Source organism: Mixophyes fleayi, chromosome 7, assembly GCF_038048845.1.
Source record: "Mixophyes fleayi isolate aMixFle1 chromosome 7, aMixFle1.hap1, whole genome shotgun sequence".
Lineage (NCBI taxonomy): Eukaryota > Metazoa > Chordata > Amphibia > Anura > Limnodynastidae > Mixophyes > Mixophyes fleayi.
The window spans coordinates 148,217,059-148,241,838 of NC_134408.1; the positions used below are offsets into that span (position 1 = coordinate 148,217,059).

Consider the following 24,780-nt stretch of genomic DNA (forward strand, 5'->3'; position numbering starts at 1 on the left):
TACTGACATCAGTATGGCCATCATTCCAGTCTGAATTCACTGTAAGTAACTCGAGGGAAACCAAACCTAAATTTTTTTACAATGTAACGCAATATTTTCAGACAGTGATAAACAGAAACTGACCAATCTAAGATTTTATGCTGACCAGATGTGTGATACTCGGATATAATATAAAAGTCTGCACCCCCCACCCAATTTTCTGTTTTTGCACATAAAGAAGTCTTAAAGAAATTATTCCATACTCAGCAGATTTGTAAACCCACATTCCTGTAATAAGAAGTCTATCTATTGATTTGTAGGCTGCTAATATTGGTGTAGGCGTTAAGGGCTGTCTTTATTGCCCTCTCCTGCTCTCTAGCAGAGCAGTAAACGGATGTAAATCTCAGGCACAGACAAGGCATCTTGCTGGGGGAACGAATGCCACCTATCTCACCCTGAGTAATCACCATAGATCTCAGGGATGACACACTGCCTGCTTCTGCCAAGCGCTGTTCTCCCTACATTATCTCTCATCCAGCACACGCTGGCATTGATGAAGTATATATAAAAAGCCCAGGCTGCCGTTGCTTCACACTCTCTGTGAGGCGGCACGCGGCCAGCGCCAGCCGGATTAAGCAGCGGCGAGTCCTCATTACCAATGCTGGTTTGTTGTTTATCAAAACAGAATAAGATACAGCACAGGACTTCTACCTTCTGCTGCTGAAATACGCACCCAACTTATTCAATACACAGAGGGGGCTGTGAATTAACCCAGCAGCCAATCAACAATGACCTTTTGTCTGTCTAGTAGAAGCGACAAAGAGAAAACATTTGTTTGATTGGCTGCAGATTTGCACCTTTAAACAACGTTAGAATATAACGTTCGAAGTCACTAACACACAGAGAACGTTCTGCATTGTTCTGATGGCTCAGCATGGACTCATGGGCTGGATATTAGCATAAATGTATTATATTAGAAGACATTATCCATCAATACTGCACATCAACAAAATAAAAATACACTTCTCATGCTTTATGTATAATACATTGTAAAAAATGCATTTTAAATGTATATAGCTACATACTTACACAACATTAACACTAAGGGGTATATTTACTAAACTGCGGGTTTGAAAAAGTGGAGATGTTGCCTATAGCAACCTATCAGATTGTAGTTATTCATTTAATACATTCTACAAAAAACAGCTAGAATCTGATTGGTTGCTATAGGCAACATCTCCATTTTTTTCAAGCCTGCAGTTTAGTAAATATACTCCCTAAAGCTGGGTACACACTACACAATTTTCATCCAATAATCGGCTCAAACAGCCGACATACGACCGCTCGTTCAAAAGTCGGGTCAGTGTGTGCAGTGACACGATGGTCGAAAGTCTGCCCAAATGGATGATTGTCGCCTCATTTGGTTGGTCGTACCATTTAATATTTTCGTTCCAATCTTCTTTCCGTTGTATAGTGTGTATAAACTTCCGACCGATCCACAACAGTGAGTATGAAATTACAGTCATTGCTCACGACAACATGGCTGTAAAAAGTCGCTAAAGGGACGTCCGCTCTTCCCTTTATCGTCCTAAACAAGGCTAGTGTGTATGCAGCCCATGGACCGAGCGATCGGAACATCGATCGCATGTAAAATCGCTCGGCATAAAAAGTTGGTTGAAATTTCTGTAGTGTGTACCCAGCTTAAGACTTGCAGGAAATTCCGGTTTGAACCCTGGTGTCGGCCTATTGTGATCTTGGGTCACTTTCCCTCCATATGTCGCAGGCAAATACTACAATACTAGACTAACTGTGATGACCATCAAACATATTATTTCTACACAAACCTCCAACTCCGACTTAAACTGTACTAAATGGACATTTGTCGAAGGCTAAATATGAGTTTTCCAATATTTATTATTCATGAACACAAGAGAAGTACTAGAAGCATTACAAATAATGATATTCGGATGGATAGAGGACTCACCGTCCTGGAAGTTGGTGTTTTTCTGTCTGACCAACACACGGAAGTCGTCCACCGGATTCACGCTGCCCACCTGAAATAAGAGGCCGTGGGGTCACCTCAGCCCGCCAAACCGTGGACAAGACAAGCTCCAAAAACACGGGGAATTATATGGGATGCAATGATTACAGCGCATCTTCTAACTATATATTATTCATGTGTTAAACCCCCCCCCCTTCTCTGGCTCCTAAATTCAAGTCAAGAAACACCTATTGTGTTTTATAGTCTGTCTGACCCAAATAAATAGACCCCAGACACCCAACGACCAGTCAGTGAGGATAAAACACAGTAATGACACAATGGGTCACAGGTCTTAACTGAGGATTTGAAAAGAATTCCATAAGAATTTAAACTTTGATGCCATTATGGAACAGACCACACATTTCCTTAGAAGAGAGTCCATCCTGTATACAAATATTATATATATCTATGAGCGGTTGCATTTACAATGTATCGTTATCAATGCAGTCAATGTGGGTGAGGATGTGACTTGTCACTGGTTTATATATAATGTGGGTAAAGCATTGGGCTCATATGGATACAAATAGACAGACATTGGGCAGCACGATGGCTAAATGGTTAGCACTTCTGCCTCACAGCGCTGGGGTCACGAGTTCAATTCCCGACCATGGTCTTATCTGTGTGGAGTTTGTATGTTCTCCCCGTGATTGCGTGGGTTTCCTCCGGGTGCTCCGGTTTCCTCCCACACTCCAAAAACATACTGGTAGGTTAATTGGCTGCTAACAAAATTGACCCTAGTCTGTGAGTCTGTGTGTGTGTGTGTGTTAGGGAATTTAGACTGTAAGCTCCAATGGGACAGGGACTGATGTGAGCGAGTTCTCTGTACAGCGCTGCGGAATCAGCGGCGCTATATAAATAAATGGTGATGATGATATGATGTGGCTAAAGTCATGTGCACATGAAGGTTTCTATTTATGTCTCCCGTCTGGGATAATTGTATGCTGAAAATTAATATTTATGGTGTAGAGGACTGACTTATGTGTTTTACTGAAATAGATGCAACAGAAGGCATGGAGGTAAGTAGAACCCGCTCTCTAGGTAAGTTTCCAAAAGATGACATTTCCAAGGAGACAACTTTCCTCTTGGAGAGAAGGGTTTAAAGCAGATTTTGCTGATCACACCTGACCGCCATTCTATTTGTAAACCTGGATATGTTAAACGAGAACTATATATAGAGCTTTGGTGTTTATAATAAACCTCCGTTTATATTCATCCTTCCTATTTTCCCTAAACTCCCCATCCCCTATCTACTCCCCCCATTACAGGATTAGTTTTAGGGTGTCATGCCATCCTGCTCTCTCCCGTAGTAGGACCGCACTGTGTATCAGCACTGATAAGACACCTGGCTGACAACACGCAGGTCCCATTCCAGGGGGTTCTGTTTTCAGCTCTTTTATTACTTTAGATTTGTCCTGTCTTTATCTATGTGTATTTAGACATCTATGCTGACTTACAGTTTTACTTCTTATATGCATGGAACTATGTTGGAAATATTACTAAAATCATAAAAATATATTTTAAAAAAAAACATAAAAGAAAAAATACACAAATGTCCCCTTTAACTGGTCCAAAATGTTGACCATTTGCTATTATTCTACTTTTCATCCTCTGGATATAAGTGAATATTCCCACAAAGGGAACATCACTGCTCTGTGCATCCGTCCTGTAGAGGAGATGATGGATAGTCATCAGAATGGGGATGTCTGAGGGCCTGTGATTCGGGACCAGCTGCTACTGCCAGGGCTGTGTGAATGGGAGTTTGCTGCACTCTGTCTTTGTGACATGAATCTGGCACGGAGATGACAGGGAGAGGGCAGTGCCATGAATCACTGAGCTGGCAGCGGGCACAGTGTTCCCGCCACCAGAACGGGTGCGGAAATTTGGAGCTTTAACAACCTCTGTCTGGAAGCGACAAAGGCAGAGAGACATTGGCTGGGACTCCGTCTGCGAGACGTACAATACAGAACTGCCCCTCTCCCTGCCAGACGGCAGTGTCAGAGAAAGGGTTAATATCTCTCGGATGTAAAATGCGGCAGCCACAATGTAACAAAGATCACTGCTCCTTCTGGAGAACAAAGGATTAATAACACAAAGTATCAACAAAGATTCAAAATGTGATTCATTTAAAAGATCCAGAATCTAAATAAGATATGCACCAGATGCTCTACGATTGAAGAAACAGACCTATTATAATGATCGGATCACACCTGTATTTTGAGGGTTAGTCCATATGTGGTTTAACCCGTTGATGACCAGTCTACATTTCAGTTTTATGAGATGCATCAGTCTACATGGGAATAACTTAATTTCTTCCCCAAAAAAAGATAAATCCATTGGAGAAAGTATCTTTTTTATAATCATTACCAAGGGGAACGCTGGTATTGAGTTTTCCATGTTTGCCCCCCCCCTTTGTCCCTATATAATGGAATAGTGCAGCCCCTGGAATTGACCCCACAGTTTAAGATGCTAGATCTAAATATATTCCCTTTATCCAAGGTCTGACAGGGCCAAGATCACAAGTGCACATTCTATTTCTAAAAGGTTGATTATCCTTCCCCCGGTGAAATGCGCAGTGTACAAGTGAAAGGGGAGGGGATACGGGTAGGTTTAGAGCAGCGTACATTGTGGATGACATTTGCGTTGCGCAGGATGGGATGATGGAATTTTTAATCTTTGTTTTCCTTTTTTTTTCTTTTACGTTTTAATTTTTTTTTCTGGGGGTCCTCAGGGGTTCGGGATCAATTTTCCCCTCTGCAATGTTAGATCACTTCTAATAGTTACTTATTGTTACTGAGAGGGAAGAGGGACCAAGTCGGCGTCTCTCCTGCACTATTACAGCCATCAGACTGAGTTCAGTGTTTTATTGATGTTGTGACCGAGAAACGGATCAAACTCCACGGTCACAGCGGCGGAACCAGGGTCTGCCCGTGCACACGGGACACGTCGCCAGAAAGTTTATTGAAGTCCGGTCAGCGGAATGTACACAGTGGCTGGACGGCAAGTGGTTAAACAGAATGTAAAACCATTGTTGTGTGTGTGTATGTACACCAATCAGCCACAACATAACTATTGACAAGTGAATCAATGTTATTCAACCACTGCATAGCAGATTTAGTGTTGTGGCTGATGTGTGTGTGTGTTTTTTTTGGTGCAGTGACACAGTGGTCAGCATTGCTGCTTCTCAGTGCCATGGGTTCCCTTCTAGGTCTATACATGTGGAGTTTCCATGTTCTCCCTGTGCTTGCGTGGGTTTCCTCCTGGTGCTCTGGTTTCCTCCCACACTACAAAGGCATACTGGTTGGTTAGCTGTCTTCTGATGACGTTAACCCCCGTGTATCTATAATATAGGTAGTAAGAGCTACTGGGGCACGGACTGATGTGAATGATTAAATATAATTATACATTCATCTCCTAATTTTTACTATGGGCAGATACAGATCATAATTATAACTATAGAGTTCTTTAATCTTCTGATGGATGAAATCCCTAAAACCAAACCTGGTGATAACGAAGGAACCAAAACAGCCTAGTACACGTCCTCTTCCCATTAACACATTTATGAGGTTTCCATGCATAAATTATTTGGAGGGCTGAGCATTTAGAAAGCTTTAATGATGACCCCTACGGATACACAGCAGGCTCGTTACAATCATTAGGAGTCCTCACCCAGGAGAATCCATGCAGGAATGTCACGGAGTTGCTGTGTTTACAGCACCATCCAGCGACAAGATCCTATGTCGTCAAAATGTTCAACCTTAAACGTATCTATAAGAACAAATTCTCAGACGCGAGTCACCTCTCAGTGGAGTGAGATGTGATCTATTAAGAGACACACCGAGGGCTATCCCTGGGGTAAGCTGGAGACAAGAAATATCTATATGCAGGATAGACACCCAAACTGAAATTGTAATTAATTAAATTTTAAGACATCGATATATAAAACTTTTGATGTACTTTACGCTCTCTGTAACTGAATCATACTACTGCAGCTGAAATATTCTAAATTGCTTATGCTGGTTTTATTTCTGCCAAAAACTTTCCTTTGCGAAAAACCTTTGTTTATTAGCAGCTTAACAAGAAATAAGCCACTATGTGTCAAACCAGTCTATTAAGACCACTAAACCAACCCAAAATGCAATATTTTCAGATATAAAGCATGGAGGTAGCACTCAGTGTCCAAAAGGATCATGACTTTACACTGTGTGCTTGGGGAAAAAGGGGGAGATAATAATTGAGATTTCCTTCCCCTTCAAACACAAACAAATCACATGACACATCCTGAAGTCTGATGCTAATCTGCTGTTGAGTTGGGACGAAAAGCTGAAATGGTCAAGCACGTATGTACCAATCCGCTAAATTGTACTGAGCATTTCTGTTACTTTGGAAAATGCAAAGCGAACATTCATAGCTACGTAGCTACAAACACACTAATCTTCCCCCCTTCCCTCAAACAAGGTAGAGGGGCTTCACTGCCTAGTCAGACTTTTAAAAAAAACATTTATTTTATATATATATATATATATATATATATATATATATATATATATATATATATACATACACATCAGTTTTTAGGAAAAGCACAGAACAAGTAGAACATTAAAAAGCATTACGTTCACACAAGCTACTTATTTCAGGAAAATATTTAGTAAGTAAAACAGTGGCTTTGATAAATAATAAATGCGTTACATCGTCTTTCTACACATAGACGGCAGTGTTTATTGCCACCGAGGGCGTCCTATGATTAAATGCCCACAACCAATCATATGCCACCGGACGCCCACTTTTCAGAGTATACAGAAGGGAGGGCAGTACAGCCTCATTTAATGACAGAGTGCATTGACCTGGTCTCTTAGAATACTGATATAATCATACGAGACATGTATTTTCTCTTTTACAGGTCTAATAAGCTCCGTACCGCTAATTTTCATCTACCGCGTTGCCTCTGATGGCGCCAGCACCTATCACCTGGAACTACATCTACATTACTTTCCTGGGTCACAAGTTAAGCACCCTCTACAGGATATGTCCACCCACAAACAGTTTTATTTATTTAATTACTATTTGTTTGGGTGAGGATATAAAAAAATAATACTTGGTGGGTGAACATATCGATTAGGTACAGGTGACAGATGTAATACAATGGCATGCACGTATGTGCTCTTACAGACGTCACGTTGCCTTCTGCCAATTGCAAGATGCTGAAATTATCGTCGTCGCTCTTAGTCTTCTTGGCGCCGGGCTCCAGGTCCCTGTAAAACACACATAATAAAACAGACATCTTTATTATGCCGGAATCCATCAAGCAATGATGTAAATGCCTTTTCTGATCTCTTAGAGGAAAATCATTTGTCACTGGCTCATACTAGACGGGGGACAGGCCCCAATCTCATGTACTCTGCTCCAAACTGCGCCATTCTCAGCGCTGTCAGGCGTGGATCAGAATCTGCCACATACACAATAGAAGCTGAATTACTAGACTCCCAGTAACAGCACAATCAGTTCATTCTCTCCTCAGGCTACATCTGGTAATGACGGGGTTCGGATACATTTTCATATGCTAAACCAATTTCTTTATTCAACCTCAAAACGGAAACAAATCAGTCATTGGCAGAAATGCTGTAACCATTCAGAGCTACAATGCGACAACATATAAAACAATATCTTTTTTTGTATATATTGTATATTTGCTACACAATGCTCCCAACCCAATGCATACGGAGTACGCCACTGGTTAGACAGACAAATATATAGCCGTAAAGCGCACTCGACCTCCTCATATAAAACTATATTGGTGTGCTTCAAAAGTGAAATTAAGATATATCCTCATTACTGCGTCCCCTCCCTCTCATTTGCATAAAATGTCACAGCCTTGAGGGAGGAGCTGCCGTAAAGCAAATCAGAGAAGCTAAATCGAGATTACAAACAGTAACATTAATGGACAGTATCCACCTTTTAAAAACCATATTTGACTGATACATAATGTTCCCTTAAATGACTAGGGGGCATCAAACATTAGGGGTCTAGAGCAGTGTTGGCTAACCTGTGACACTCTAGGTGTTGTGAAACTACAAGTCCCAGCATACCCTTCTAGCAATAAGCTGCTATATACTGGCAAAGCATGCTGGAACTTGTAGTTTCACAACACCTGGAGTGTCACAGGTTAGCCAACACTGGTCTAGATATAAGTCCCTGACAATGCCCAAATGAGGCTCTGAGACTATAAAACACGCAGATGTTAAATGTATCATGTTCTACTGGATAACCCTACTGGGGTAGGGTAGAGGTTATATCAATTTAAAACATAGTACACATAGAAAAATACAAAATATATGGTCAATATACACATAATCCTGTCATGATTATGATGTCATAATCATAGCTTCTCAATAAAATTAAAATTAACATTATCCGCTATATTACTGTATATTCATCAACAATTATTTATTTAGCGCCACTAATTCCACAGCGCTGTACAGAGAACCCATTCACATCAGTCCCTGCCCCATTGGAGCTTACAGTGTAAATACACACACACAAAGAGAAAGAGACTAAGGTCAATTTGAAAGCAGTCAATTAACCTACCAGTATGTTTTTGGATTGTGGTAGAAAACCGGAGCACCCGGAGGAAACCCACGCAAACACGGGGAGAACATACAAACTCCACACAGATAAGGCCGTGGTTGGGAATTGAACTCATGACCCCAGCGCTGTGAGGAAGAAGTGCTAACCACTAAGCCACCGTGCTGCCCCATCAGTATCAACACACCGGCTTACTCTGAATGCTTCATATTTACGGGAATGAACAGTGCAGAAAGGGTTAAGCAGCAACATTCTATTTGCATGAGAAGAAACAATATCTCATTTTGTCATGAGCCTCTAAGCTTAATTAAGTGTGATCCCGCTCGTTTGAAGGATTGTTTCGGCGGAGATTCCTGCACCTGTTCGCCCCTCGCAGAGAAGGGCAGGCATGCGGTGTAACGCTCTGCTGGAGTCAGCCTTGCGAAGCAGCCACAGAGCGCTCGTTTGGAAGCTGCACTGGAAACTTTACAGCTGAAATCATGCGCTGAGCAATGGAAATGTATTATTCTCTATCACCACCATTCCTGCATTGCCCTGAAAGCTGCCTGGGCACAGATCCGGGCAGCTGCAGGACGTAAAGGGATGTAGAGAGGCGGATAACCCACTGGTGACACAATGATTCCTCTTCTGTGATCAAATGTATTAAACCAGATTTATTAAACCACTTAAACCAGAGGCCGGCACCCTGTAGCTCTCAAGCCAAAGGGTAGTGGCGCATGCTGGGACTTGTAGTTTCAGCAACAGATGGAGAGGTAATAATTTGTCCATGTTTGCCTTAATCCCCTTTTCACAACACAGGATACAACAGTCAGTCACAACAGAGCACAATGCTTAGGAATTATCCTTTGGACATATTGTTACTTTTTCAATAACCTACATTCTTGTCTCCTTCCTTTGTTCACTGGCAGTTTATTCTAATGAAGAGACAGATTCATTGAGATTCTTAGTAGTTTAAAGAAAGAACGATGGCTGCTGATACTGTAGCTTTGTGGAGATGAAAGAAAATGATAATTAGGACAGTTGTTCAGTCAACTAAATAAGTGCATAGGTTACCATGTAGAATACACATAGATGCAATGCCATATGAATGAATGATAATGTGCTACCATGAAGTACCAGTATGAAAACACAAGGTACCAAATACATATTTTTTAATGGTACTCTAAAAATGTTATTTACTTTAAGGATAACTTTAAAGTGTGCCTTGTACAGAGGATTTTAAAGCTAGACACGTTTTATATCACCCCTTAATACTGTGGGCAATGACATCACACCACTAGGACCCCAAGATATTGTACTGAGAAGATTATCACAAGATTATGATTGACAGGTGGGCTCTGGGAGGAAATAGGAGAATTACGTGAGCAGAACAATGACAGCTCACTGAAAAGCAACAGCTTCACAGGAAGCCAGTAATGTGCTTTAAACCTATACGTCATATGTATACGCATGTTTGGGGAAAAGTTTAAAAGTGGCAATGCAAAATATCCACCTGGTTAAGTCACAACCAGCTTCTTCAAAACATTTATCAACCTTTTTTTCCAGTGATCTAGAACATATGTTGCATATCAACATTTTTTTTCTTCTCTGTGTATTGTTGTTGATCTTGTGTTTGATTATTTATCACGAGTACACATAACATAACTTGAGTCACGTTATGGGCAGACTCAGTTCTCCTAAATGCAGACGCACAAACCACCTGATTCATACACACATACACTGAGCAGAGAACAAAGCGCTGTTTATTCAGGTAAGGTCTTCCGATATGAACACAACAATGTGTGAATGTGACTGTAAATAAGAGCATTGTCTGCCCCAGCCAGCGGGAGATTGTGGAAAGCAAAAATCAGACAGGGAGAGGATGTTCTATTGTGCTCGGGAAGAGAAATCAATAATTTGCAACCAGCTAATCACAACGCTTGTCCGGAAGCCAGGCTGTAATCAAACAAGGGAAGCTGCAAGTGGCTCTACAGAAATCCTGCCCTGCGATTAATTGACGGGTCTAGCCTCTGTAGGCGGGCAGCAATAACCCATTGTCCACTAATGTGGACTGCAGCCCCCTGGCAGAGACCCGGGCCCTGAGATTCCTGCGGAGGAGAACTAGTCCTGTGCCTCCATCACACCTGCCTATTAGTCTTTCTTTTCTGCTACACAAAGGATGTCAGCAAGACTTAACAAGACACGCTTAGCACTTTGGAATAAAAGTGCCAGACTGGTGTAATTGGTCTGTGACATTTATCCCAGCTGCGGCTACTCAGACGCCAGGACTGAGCCGCCTCTTCCACTGCGAAACGCTGCGGCCTTAACCCTTCAGGCTGCAAAATGCCACAAACCATGTGACCTGTGCGTATCGAGGACAATTCAGACCTCTCGACTGAAAATATGAAATTAAAAAGTATTAAAAAAAATATATAGCACAGACGCACCAATAAGACGGAGCGTTCTTAGAATCTGGACTGACCAACCTGTGGTTCTTCATATGTAAAACGTAGATGCTGGAAGTTGTAGTCCAACGACGCAACTAATAACTATCTAGGACATTCAGCGAGAAACAGGAGTGGTGAAAGAAAGATATTTCCTATAGTATCAAAAGATGGGCAGACTTGTGTAGTCTGTGTGGGTCCCAGAACCAATTTTTGGGGTCCTCTGATGGGCTTTACATTTTTTGGGAACTGCATTTTCTAGAAACGTGTGTTGCAGGCCCCGGAACACAACAGAACCCCTACGTTGCGGACAGGGCCCTCTTAACAACATTTTGGGCCCCCGGGCAAAGCAGTGCACCGGGGCCCCTATATATACATATATAAAAAAAATAAAAAATGATTATATATATATGGGCCCTGCAGCCCAGGGGGGCCCGTCGGAGGCAGCACAAAAAAAAAAAAAAGCCTGAAAAAAAAAGAAGAAAATACTTACCTTGCGGTCAGCTGGCGACCCGGCTCCCTCCCTGGTCTCCTCCTCCGTTGCGCTCCGCAATGGATGTTGGGCGGGCGTGATAACGTCACGCCCGACATGCACTGCGAGCGCCGCACAGAGGAGGAGTCCAGGGATGGAGCCGGGTCGCCAGCTGACCGCAAGGTAAGTATTTTCTTCTTTTTTTTTCAGGCTTTTTTTTTTTTTTGTGCTGCCTCCGACGGGCCCCCCTGGGCTGCAGGGCCCCCAGGCACCTGCCCATTGTGTCCAATGGGAAAGACGGCCCTGGTTGCGGAACCCGAAACGTAAAGCAGTCCCGCATTACAGCATTAACAATAGAACAGTAACAAGTAAGAATTTTCTACACAAAACAAAAAGTACCTGTGTCGTAGTCAGATAATTGGATATGGTCATTTCAATTAATATGTAACAACTTGGTTGTATTTTGTCTGAAGTCATGCGAATAGCACGCTACGGCGTGGAGTAGCGTAACTAACCGCAATACGTGGCAAACACTTCTACACGCACAAATACACTTGTAATTAGATCACATGTTAAAGTAGCTGTTATATACATGTTAGTGAGATCTAAGGTTCATGTCACGGGAAACATATCATGTCTGGTATCATTCTAATCTCCTATTTATTCGCAGACGTCCGGTTTAATCGCTGAACTGATCGCACCTTGCGTATGCTAGATATGGATTGTAGGGAATAAATGGTTAAGAATGATATTGTCTGTGTAATCCAAATAGACCAGTTTAAACAGGTTCTTGGCGGGAAGATTAGGAATGCATCTCCAGGAGAGCTGACCTCCCTTTTGGATGTGATCTTTTGAACTGGCCCCTCCTGAAGCCTGAACCAATGGAAGCAAGCCAACTCTGTACTGTTTTCACTGTACCACTAACTATATATAAGCAGGGGTTCTGGGACCAGTATTCAGTCTCTTTGACCAGAGACTTCTGGATTGAATGCTGTATACTGGATCCAGGGCGCCTGCTAAGTAACGGCTGTACTTATTTTATTTTGACTTGTTATTCTGCTACTTTTGGCTATTAAATCACATTGTGCTTTGGAACCACATTACCGGAAGTGGACAATCATTATTCAATAGCAACTAGACGGTCATAACATATGATTGTAACATGAAAATCTGATCCATTAGTCTGCACAATGAATGTCAATTTTAGCAGTTCAGTTTTTTCCCACCCTGGGACTAAATAAAACAGTGAGAAAATGTTTTATAAAAGCAAGATGCCTGAACAGATCCTATTGGTTGGATCAGTTTCTCTATCGGTGCTGTCTGAGTTATACATATTATAACCACAGTACACGACTGCCTCTAAACACCATTAACGTAACTGTCATACAATGGAGTTTATGGAGGTCAACAATAAAAGTGCACAGCCCACAGGACAGCCTTACTCTATCCCCTTTTTACATGCCCCTAACAGGTCATGTTTTCAGGAATTCTCTTTGCGAGAACAAGTGAGCTAGTTACTAATCTAGCCCATTAGGATAATTCACCAATGCATGAAACATCAAAGTAGGGCCTGTGGGGGGCGATGCTTATTTACAACGGGCAGACATGGGCTTTAAACCTACACATAGCAAAATACATGCCTGCAGCAATGCCGTCAATGGCAGCCTTGCCATGAGAGGTTGTCAGTAACAGTTATGAATGGGCACTCGTCGATCATTTCTGCAAAGTGTTCGATAAACATAACCTTCCGATCGGACAGGAGGGCACAGGAAATCTGCTCCTGCCATGGTTTACACACTAGACAAACTTATTTTCTAGCAATTTCTGGACACAAAATGTAGATATATGGCAAAATATACAAGCGGCGGCGTATTCAGCAGTAGTTAGAGCAGTCTGGGAGCAGAAACTTACTGGCCTTGGAAGATATCCTTGGCGGTCTTCTGTTCCTTCCTCTTGACAGCTTCCTGCAGCGGGAATGCGGCCTTCACCTTGGCGAGGGCACCCTGGCAGTTGGCTTTAACTTCTGATGGAGTCTGCAGCATGTTCAGGAGGTTCTGGTCTATAGGTGGTAGGGGGTCATCAGGGTTGAAGGCCTTGTGTTGCAGACACTGGCAGAGAGACAGGAAAATGCTAATGTCACTCAGAACAGCAGAAATACCGACTGAACAACGCACTACCCTATGTAAACGCACTGTTCCATCTCCTTGCCTGTGTTACACCAGTAACACGCCCCAGACACTTACGTCCATTTGTTTTATACGCCACAAACGCATTTGCAATAAGGCATCAATAAAATCAATTCGCTTCAGCGGTGCAATCGCAAACAACCAATTAGAAGCAGTTCACTAGCGCCGGAGCCCATCACCATCCGCTATTCGCACTTGCCCCAGACCTTCTGCAAATAATATGGCTTGTTTTATGTATGTGTACACAGCCTACGTTAGACTGTCACCTCTCCAGGCGCAGGCTGTCAGAATTACGCAAATCTACAGGGGCGCATATGAGAGCCAGCTTTATGGGCATGTGCACAGCAATTTCACAACAGTGTAAAATAAAGCCAACCCGTATATGTTTGCTATGTGCCGAAGCTTTATAACATGCAAACAAAAGAAAAATTACATTTGCACCCCTTGCATCACAACAGGATTTGTCAGGGTGCAAATTTGCTCCCTTTGGCTGAGTATGCTCTTACAGCAGGGTACACACCTATGCAAATATCGTGCAGACGATTCACGACCGTTTGGTCAGATATTGCAAGAGTGTGTACTCTCCCACGAGCAAGTTTTATCCTACCAAAACACATCCCAGCTGTTGATTTGGTTTTATATTCATCCTAAAAATGATGGAACGATGTTGGGCAAATGTGGCAGTGTGCACGCACTCACCAAAAGCAGCATAGGCAGATATCTGTACAGTGTACAGAGTCACCATCTTTTTAGCCGTTGGTTATGAGAGTTGAAGATCACAGATCTAAATGGTAAATTATGTAGCTGTGTGCCATGAATCGGCTGCTAATCGGGACTTTGAGTCGTTTGGTGAAATCGTTACAGAAAGCGCATTAAGTAATATGCATAAGTGTGCTAGGCTAAAGCTTGAGCATGAGTCTGTATCAACCGCTTTAGAAACAACGAGATAATTTTAAACATTTCAACATGGATTGCAGCGTGGCAGCCAGTGAAGAGCCCATTGTCTCACAGCTCAGAGCGGCTATTGATTGATCCGCCGATAACAGCAGTCAGACCAGCGATCGATCATCCCGCGTCTGAGGGCTTTTAATTGGTGTCAGGGACATTGTTGTGTGTTGGACTCTTATCTGTAGCTGAACCACTAAACAATATGAGGAAGGACAGGAATGAATCAAATACACAGATAGTTTCTGAGAGAGAATATGATGTAACCACAAATAAGGGACATTTGCAGAATGGATGGTGCGGGCTGTGCTATGGTCTGCGACCAGTCATTAGACAGAAGACGAAACCAAAGTTTGGTAGTTCTGCACCAAAAGAAAAGAAAACAAACATAATTTGCAGACCTCATTCCAAAAAGAGATCCTAAGCAATTAAATAAGTATTCTTGATTTTATATCTAACCAATAGTAACAATCAGTGTGTAACCTTCACGTCACTTTCATTTATTCGTTTGTAAATGTTGTTTATTTTTGCTGCCCTGGGTTTCAAATAAAGCTCAACTCTGTGCATCAGATACCAGATACATCCAGAGATCAGGTTTTGGTGAAAGATTCAAAAGGGAGACAGATATATAAAACTATGTATTTAGCATCAACAGCTTTTAAAAAAAAAAAATGATGCTGTCTGAACGGGGGGAGGGGCTTTAAACTGGGGATAACAACATAATGCATAGCATATATTTTTACAGTTTTAGGACAAACAGAAATCAAAACAAAGTAAGACTTGTTAGAGTATGCCCCCTCCCCCACATTAGTTGGTGACTAAAGGCGTTATGATACATGACAAAAAGCTGAAATGATAAAGCATAGCATGTTATGTATGTAGAAACCTCATTGGCCTTGCACTGCTATATCTATACAACTTGGGGTAAATGTATCAAGTAGAGATGTTGCCTATAGCAACCAATCAGATTCTAGCTGTCATTTTGTAGAATGGACTAAATAAATAACTAGAATCTGATTTCTTTGCTATAAGCAACATCTCCACTTTTTTCAAACCAGCAGTTTGACAAATTTGACCTCCTTGTGTCTCTCGCAGCCACAGCGAATGAAGCAAACCGTAAATCCGGATCGGCTGCTGGATTCTAACTCCCAGCATGCTGTATCAGGTACAAGGCTGGGAGATGTAGTTACAAACCGAGCTACAAAGTGAGAATTCCGATGATGATCACTTACTTGGAACAATCTCTGGAACTGAGGGTTTGGGATTTTGCTGGGTTTGAATAAATCTTCAAAACCCTCCCCTTCATCCTCCTGCACCAAACTCATACTGTCAATCAAAGAGTCCACCGCAGACAGCTGGGTATCTGAGAGGGAGAGAAGCTGCAATCAGACCGATGGCCGTACACAGTATCACCGTATGGGAAGACTAGACTAGACTAGATATAAGAGCGAACACAAACCCACCCACCGATTCTACTCCCTAATGTAACAACACCCAGCACAGATGTCAGGAGACAATACACTTATGTGGAATGGTGAAAATGAAATTGTGGCTGTACCTGTAGGCTTGATCTTTTTATTATTGCTGAGGGAGGAGAAGATATATTGTCTTAAGTCTTCCACGTACGGCAGCTGTACGTACACCAGACACTGAAGACAGAAGCAGAAAAAGAACAATTTAGCTTTAGGGTTCCCCGTAAGAAAAGCCCACGTGCATTAAATCACCTTGAAAAGGCCATGTGACATGTAAATAACAGCGCTGGCACGTAACGGGATACCTTGTATTTCTCCTTGATGTGAGGAAAGGCCACGCCAACCTGGGGATTCGATCTCCTATCATAGGCGTACCGTACGATGGCGACCATTTCCGTCTCATCAAGAGCCTGAATCAGAGCAGACAGCGCAACAGCTGCAGCCTAGTGAAAAACATACAGGTGGCTATCAAACTAAAGGAAGCACGTGAATGAGGGATACAAAGTATATAGAGGGCATAAGATTCTAAACAGGAGCTTTTACCAACTTAATTTTTAATCACGATTAGGAGCATGTAAAAGAAAAAACATAAGGTGATGTTGGCTTGAAAGTCTGAGGTGAAGACAGCATCAAGTAAGAGCAACTACAAATGAGAGAGATCCTGCAGCGAGACAGCGTTTTCCACCAACGTTTAGAAAACATTACCGGATGATATTCCTCGTGGAAGATTGGGGTCACATCCATCCAATTCACACGCTTATAGAATCAATGACACATTAAAGCTGCTCTCTTAGCTTCTAGTCTAATGCTCTATTAAGATACTTTATGGCAGTGTTTCCTTCTATATCTGCTCACTTGACAAGTTTATATGTAGCAGTATTTTATTATAATTATATGATCTTTTATTTATTTATTTTAAACATATTTTATTAGAAGGTTTTTCAAGTTTTAACAGCATACAGATTAGGACATAAATAGAACATTCGGTATATAAGGTTATTAAGAACTTTGTTATAGTAAAATAAAACATTGAAGATGGTGGAAGGGTGAAGCGCGAGGGGGGGACGAGGAACGGGGGGGGGGGCAGATTGGGGGAGAAGGAAGAAAGAGACTAAAAGAACAGGAATAGGGGGGAGGGAGAGGGGAGGAAAGGGTAGAAGAGGACAAGGGAAAAGGAAGGAAGCCCAACCTGGTGTCTTAGCGGATGTCAGGTATTAAGTATGTAATTTGGTACTTAGTCTATAGTGTCAGTATCTGCTTCAAGAGGTACTTTGATTGCTCTCCTCTGTAAGAAGCAAGCCAAGGTTGTCAGACATTACAGATATTTTCTTCTATTTATAAGTCGCCAGAAGAGGTTCTGCAGCGCCGTACATAGAGCATGGGACAAAACAGAACACAGCATACAGAGTAGTACAAAAACAAAGTACAATAAATAAATAAACTCAGCTGAGAACAGGTTCAAAGGGCAGAAAGGTAAAAGTGAGTTCCAGAAGAAAGAGAAGATGGGAAAGGGATGGAGAGAGGTGGAGAGTGAAGAGTGGGAAGAAAGGGTGAGGGGACGAGAACTCTGGCGGGAGAGATGAACAAGAGGAATTAGAAGAGTGAGGTGTAGTATGGTTGGTGAAGAGAGATCATAGAATAGGGGAAGAGGAGGGCAGGGGAGAGGTTAGACAGAGGTAGGGTAGGGTTCCCCAAATGGGTTTTAAGGGAGCGTTTGAAGATTTGCAGGCTAGGGGATAGCCTGATAGAACAAGGGAGATCGTTCCAGATAAGGGGGGCAGCACACCTGTACGACAATATGTATGAGGCCAAATATGACATTTTCAGTGCCACAATACATCTTAAATATTAGCTTCCAGCAAGCAGATCATACTGTTAGTTCAGATGAAATAAAATCAGGACTGCTACTAGGTATCTTATCATGACCAACATCTCTAATCCTCAACTTACATCATCGTCCTTTGGTGCAAAGATCTTCAGAACTTGATTCCCCATGAAATGAGTTCTATCGATCTGGGGAAAACATTTGAAAACAAAATAATTATTAGTAATGATTCGGGTTTAGTGTAAGAGTATATAACATGATATATGTTTACTTTTTGGGTCTTCGGTGAAGAAAGCAGTAGCTCCTGTGAGCCCAGCAGTCAGAATTACCTGCGATGACTTTGTGAATCCCAAGACAGAGAAACATTTTGATTCTGTTTTATATTTCATCTGTTCTTGATCCACCTTGGAGAAAGGTACAATGTCGCTCCCATAGCGGTACCCTGTCGGAGACAAAGGAGATGATGTATTGTACAAATTTGTAAGATCGGAGTCACATTGTTGAATAGGCTCCATTTGGCAACAAAAGTGAACATTTAGTAACTATGCTGAGTTGGCTTGTCTGAACAACCAGATCACGGAGGGTCCCATGCGGTGAGATTGGACAATGACCACACTTTGCTGAAGTCATTAGCATAAGGGATCTAAAGCCCAGAAATCAGATTTTTTTTTAACTGGCAAAACCTCATTGGATCATTTGGACCCACCATACAGAGCAATATCCAACCAGTTTGGTAGAAAAAAAATACCCAACCCGTTTACTATTTGACGGATAGGACACAGTCATTTTATATGAAATCTAGATAAAGCTTAAACCTTGAATAGTGTCTTCTTTCTGGACTTCTGTTTCTTCGTCATTATTCAGACAAACCACAGTTTCCTTTTGAACGTCCTCTTTCTTCAAAGTTTTGGCATCTACATTAGCCCATGACTTTTTCACTTTCTCCTGTGTCACCTAGAACAAAAGAGAACATCATTTGGTCAGAGGGAGGGAAGGCGGCACTTTCCTGCACTGAGCAACAGAACTCGTTGGGAATCTAAGCTCCCGGAAATTAAAGGGATTTTGAGTGACAGGTGAGCTGGGTCATGTGACCGGCAGGGGATTGATTTCAGTGCAGAAGGGACAATGAAAATAATCAGATCCAGTAAGGTAACTGGAAAGGGGTAGGTGATACTGCCCTGTTCCCTAAGCTCCTGGGGCTGGGTAACATTTATACCCAATGGAGGATAAACTGCAAACATTAAATTATTCATATAAAACAGCAAAAGCAGTGTCTGTAAAGGTAGAAGTCTGTGTTGTCTCCAATGACTCATTTCATTTCCTGTAGCTCTTTATTCTCATTTTTATGGGATAACTAGGACAGCGCTGCAGAACGAAGAGTTCTCTATAAAACAGTCTCACAATATTTAATAACGATCAGCCATGGAAGCTCTCTCTCGCTCCCACCCATTTCCATTTACGCGCTCCTGTCTTTTCTCGGTTCTGATATTTATACAAAATCAAAACATTGCACAGTTGTTGTCCCAGCTGCAAAACACTATGGAACACACCTGCGCTACATAAATACTTGTTAATAATAATAAAAACGGTGTTTTCATCTCCAATTGCACATTTGTATATTTAAAATAAATAATTTTGAAAATGAAAACGGGACCAACTCACACAACGTTACACACAGAACAATGCGGACACTATACACACACACACACACACACACACACACTAGTGACCTCCAGGAGGTACGTACACACTTGTATCCCACGATACGTATGGAAAGGTTGGACCCTAAAGTGAGCTGGCAGGGCCATGGCATCGGCCTTCTCTCAATCTTCTTAAAGATAGCGAGTGATTCCAGAATTTCACTGAAATTGCAAAAAAAAAAGAAAGCAAAACATAAATAAAATGTGTACATGAATAGTGTGCTAACCACAGAAACCTTAACACTGTACCTGGGTACGTTACGTAAACGTGGAATTGTCACCTACACAGAAGGGAGGAAGCACCTGTGTGCGCTGGGCCAGTATTCAATGTTCCCCAGCACCCAGACCCTCGCCAATATATCACGTCACATGAATATTAGTCAGACAGCGGCTCTGATAGGTCAGTGTCTCCTGACAAAAAGTCCTCAAACCCCGACTGACTCGTTATGCCTTATATTAAGCCAGATGACGACAGAGATGAATCCATCCTCTGCCCCTTCTAACCTCTCAGGGTGTTGTGTCTACTCTCAGCGACCGTGGGCTCCTCTAAAAAGGTGACGGAAGACTCGAAAATAAAGATAACTGACAGTAACACAGCAAAGAGCCCATTATAGCTCATGTGGCATCTGGGATCATTCTTGTGAATCCTTCAATTTACTCTCGGGAATAATCGACAATTTCCCATAGGAATGGAACTCACGGTGATCACGCCGAGGTGGTTTTACTAGATACATAATACAGTTACACGGGCCACGTCCATACTCTTCCAAATATTATTTACTATAACTATCAACAGGTAATCTAACTGTGAACATGAATATATGTAAAGTTTTTTTTTTTATAATATAGGGTATATAGTTTATATATACATTAACTAACTGGAGAGTTAATGGAAAACTAAATATGTCCGACATGTTCTCTGTCACTAATCTGCAGCAGGTTGCCAAGTCAAGAGGGAGAGGCTTCTGTAACGCAGCAGGCGGAGAGTGACTGACAGCCTGACACACTTGTTACGCGTGGAGAAGCTGACTCAAACACAGGGTTGGGGTCAGTGATGTCACTGTAGCTCGAATGTCTGCATTCTCAGCTCTATGACCTGTATGATATTAGATCAGGATGCGGCCTTGTAGAGTGGATAGGTAGCTGATTGGGGAGGTAACGCTTTACTTTTGTAACTGAGCTGCAGTGAATGCTGGGTAATACAGAACAGTGTATATATCGCCTTCACGGTTCATATATGAAAAACTCAGTCATGAGGTTCATTGACACTTCGAAATATTTGCTTGGCGTTTTTAATTTATACAAAGTGTGAATACCTGAAAGTGTGAACTTCCTGCAGTCCCTCTTCACCCTCCAGAGAGAACATTATCTTCCTCACCATCTCCATTCCATTTTTCTGGTGGTCGGAGAGTCCTTTGCCGGGTCCTTGTCTCCTGTCTACATCTCCTCTTCCCGGATCCCCGTCCTCGGCTCCGTCCTCATCATCAGTAAAAGGCAGACTACACAGACACAAGCAGACATTCCTAATGGGTTCTATACATATAACCCATTCACATACAGGGCAGGTGCCCAGTTTCTGCAGGATGAATGGGTATGGATAGTATACATTTACTAAGAACCAATGAATAGATAAGGCAAGTCATGCAGCCAATGTAGGAGAATGCCATCTATCCATTCACTGTTTGTGATGTCAGAGGGGAAGTGAAGGAAGTTAGATTAGCTAAATATAGTGAACTTTTACATCAAAATGTTGGCTAGCAGGGCATGCTGGGTGTTGTAGTTCCACAGAACTGGCCTAGCCCTTGTCGAAGTTGTATAATTGGATGAAAGAAAGTATATTGATTAATATTGTTTTACCGTGCGATTGCGATCAGTACGCCACATGTTACGTGTCATGGCGCAATCGCACGATAAATCACGCACGCATACACTCGCACTTTCACATTCATTTATATATATATTTCATATTTATAATGGCTCCATTCCACAGTCGTTTATGAGCAGATGTTATTTGCTTTATATCTTTATTTTATAAGGTTATGTGTACACTTTAGTGATATTTTAAGTTCAGGTCACGGGAAGCATGTCATGTTTGGTATCATTCTAATCCCCTATTTTTCCGCAGTTGTCCGGTTCATTCGCCAAAAGGATCGCACATTGCGTGTGCTAGTTATCGATGATAGGGAAAAAATGATTGGAATGATATTGTCTGTGGTGCTAATAGACCAGTTTGAACCAGTTCTTGGTGGGAAAACTAAGTATGCATCATCTGGAGAGCAGACCCCCACCCTTGGAATGTTGACCGCCACCCTTGGAGGGGGTTGTTTGAACTGACCTATGACCTGCATTACACTGGACCCTCCTGAAGCCTGGACCTATAGAAGCAAGCCACATCATCTGTATTGTTTTCACTGTATCACTAAGTGTATATATGCAGCTCCCTGGGACCAGCTAAACAGTCACTTTGACCAGTCTTCTGGACTGAAGGACTGTAGCTGGTACCAGCGGAGCGCAGTGGATGTATGTAATGTATAATATATCGGCTGTACTGTATTTATTTATTGAACTGCTAAACTTTTACTAAAATAAATTGCTTGTGCTTTGGAATCACACAAATCGCATCGACAATGCTTATTGGAAAACGATGAAATTACTTTAATACCCTTCTGTATATACTATAGCTGGCGTCACTTACAAGAACTGTAGGGAGATGCCGGCTTTCTTTAGGTTGGCAATGATAATCTCCAGCTGATCCTCACTGTAAGGGCTGCTCAGGTCTGTGAACACCGCAATAAGCAGCTTCTCGTATTTCTTCCCCCTAATAGAACGGAGAAACATAACACGGATCTTGTAAAAAAAAAAGACACAATACCTACCCACTGCGATGGTTCCCCGTAATGACCATAGATCAGAGGTTCCCTAACCTATCAATGTTACAATATTGCTATAAACAATATCAGAATCTAAAACAGATATGTTTGAAAACCAAAGTAGATTCCAGCTAATCTGTCATTTACAAAGATAGCTTAATCTCCATTGTATATATTCAATATATTTTAAGAATTCCTGTGCCACTTCCTGCGAGACATACGTTTGTTGGGAATCACAGTGATAGATTATTAGTAAACTTGGATTGTATCATTAAAAAACCTTAATCTACACAAACCTAATTCTATCATTAAACCACCAACACTATCTGCACTACCTCCCCTTATGTGCTAAGAGTGTGGCCCCTCACTACCACAAGAGGGCGCTATCAGCAGGACATACAGAGTAAATAGTGAATGCAGAAGCCAGTCCATTAAAGGTCCCTTTTTACTGTCCATCTCTGGTCCTAGCTGCTCCAGTACTGTCAGCTCTCTGCATTGCAGAACCTGGGAAGAAGTTAGCACTGTACTATATGTGAATATATCTTATTATCAATACCATGACTATATACTGATTACTTACAACGTTTCTTTCTGCAGAATGTCCATGGAGACAATCAGGGCATCGAGGACTGGGGGGGAAGTTAAGGATGTGTCACATTACATGAACTCAGTGAGGTGTAGGAGTGATTGTGGCCACAACGGGGAAATACGATAAGAACGGGTGAGCCATTCACCCAAGAGCCAAAGCTGGCCCACCCCAGTGTCACCCACGGACCAAACACAGCTCCCCAATGCTCGCTTTCTGCTCCCATACCTCCTAATCATTAAAAGCCCCAATCTCCTCCACTTAATTACTTTCCCTACGTGCGACACAGGTTTCACATGATCAGTGCTCCACCCGATGGGAGGAGTATGGCAGATTGGAGGGAGGGGGGGGATAAAACAAGGTATTTAAACTGGCCCAACAACCAGGTACATATGTTCCTCAGGTGACACCATGTGCGCAGGGAGGCAAGTACCGGGCAATGTCAGGCAGACAGTACCCAATCTTCTGGACCAGTCGACCTAGATGTAATACCCGCCAATGGGACAGAGCCAGAGCAAACTCACTTTATCAGGAATGAGCTTAAAAGCCCCACGGGAGTTATATGTTGGCAGCCGATGGAGGGAGGATGGGCAGTGGATTATCGTACCCAAAGGCTTGGACTGATGGGACAAGATCAGTAAGTTCTCATCAGTGGTAGATACAAGCAATACACATTCTCTGGTCTTTATAGTGTTTGCCTACCAAAAGCAGGATGACACCTGGGCTGGACCGATGCCACCGCTATCAGTTGGACTGGGAGTGGTATGGGACTCCCAGCAGAATGAGTGCCTATGTAGTGCCCAGTGGCGGGTAAAGCTCTGTTTGTCATGTGTGTACCCCCCTCATGTTGGTGCTACTTGGCCAAGTAAAATTGTTGTGTTTTGTTACTATAGGTTTTGATAAGGTTATAATATTGTAACATTTATTGGTTAATAATATAGTGTTATAGTTACATTTGGATGTCTGTGTGTGTCATAACCCACATAACACGTGTTGCAGGAGAGTCTGCGAGGGCGGAGTGGTGCTCTGTTGGTATGGTGCTCTCACCCTGAGGGGCTCAAAATTTCAAATTTGCTTCATATTAATTGGCATAGTCCTACCGCGCAGTGATTGGATGGCACATATTGAAGGTGGGAGAGAACTGCTTGGCTACCTAGTCTGCCCATTTTGTAACCTATGCTCTCCTAAAACCCTATTTGATCCATCATTCTTTGTAAGGATTTCCTTACGTCTATCCCAAGCATGTTTAAATTGCTCTACTGTATTATCCTCTACTACCTCTGATGGAGGCTATTCCACTTATCCACTACCCTTTCTGTGAAGTCATTTTTCCTCTGAACCTATTTCCCTCCAGTGTCAGTACATGTCCTCGTGTTCTAATACTTCTCTTCCCCCCAGTGTCAGTACATGTCCTCGTGTTCTAATACTTCTCTTCCCCCCAGTGTCAGTACATGTCCTCGTGTTCTAATACTTCTCTTCCCCCCAGTGTCAGTACATGTCCTCGTGTTCTAATACTTCTCTTCCCCCCAGTGTCAGTACATGTCCTCGTGTCCTAATACTTCTCTTCCCTCCAGTGTCAGTACATGTCCTCGTGTTCTAATACTTCTCTTCCCCCCAGTGTCAGTACATGTCCTCGTGTTCTAATACTTCTCTTCCCCCCAGTGTCAGTGCATGTCCTCGTGTTCTAATACTTCTCTTC

General features: G+C 42.3%; 1 protein-coding gene across 1 annotated transcript in view; it reads right to left on the reverse strand.

Annotated features, from left to right (window-relative positions):
- Positions 1-24,780, reverse strand: part of XRCC5 (X-ray repair cross complementing 5) — a 35,567-nt gene that overhangs the window by 4,559 nt on the left and 6,228 nt on the right. The window contains exons 4-16 of the mRNA XM_075181100.1: positions 23,076-23,124; positions 22,321-22,443; positions 20,942-21,124; positions 19,673-19,787; positions 18,741-18,879; positions 18,255-18,367; positions 18,051-18,113; positions 16,406-16,543; positions 16,187-16,277; positions 15,861-15,991; positions 13,409-13,605; positions 7,188-7,272; positions 1,964-2,033 (exon numbers count right to left, since the gene is read on the reverse strand). Of these exons, the coding sequence (XP_075037201.1) occupies positions 1,964-2,033; positions 7,188-7,272; positions 13,409-13,605; positions 15,861-15,991; positions 16,187-16,277; positions 16,406-16,543; positions 18,051-18,113; positions 18,255-18,367; positions 18,741-18,879; positions 19,673-19,787; positions 20,942-21,124; positions 22,321-22,443; positions 23,076-23,124 (1,497 nt within the window). The remainder of the gene's footprint in view (positions 1-1,963; positions 2,034-7,187; positions 7,273-13,408; positions 13,606-15,860; positions 15,992-16,186; positions 16,278-16,405; positions 16,544-18,050; positions 18,114-18,254; positions 18,368-18,740; positions 18,880-19,672; positions 19,788-20,941; positions 21,125-22,320; positions 22,444-23,075; positions 23,125-24,780) is intronic.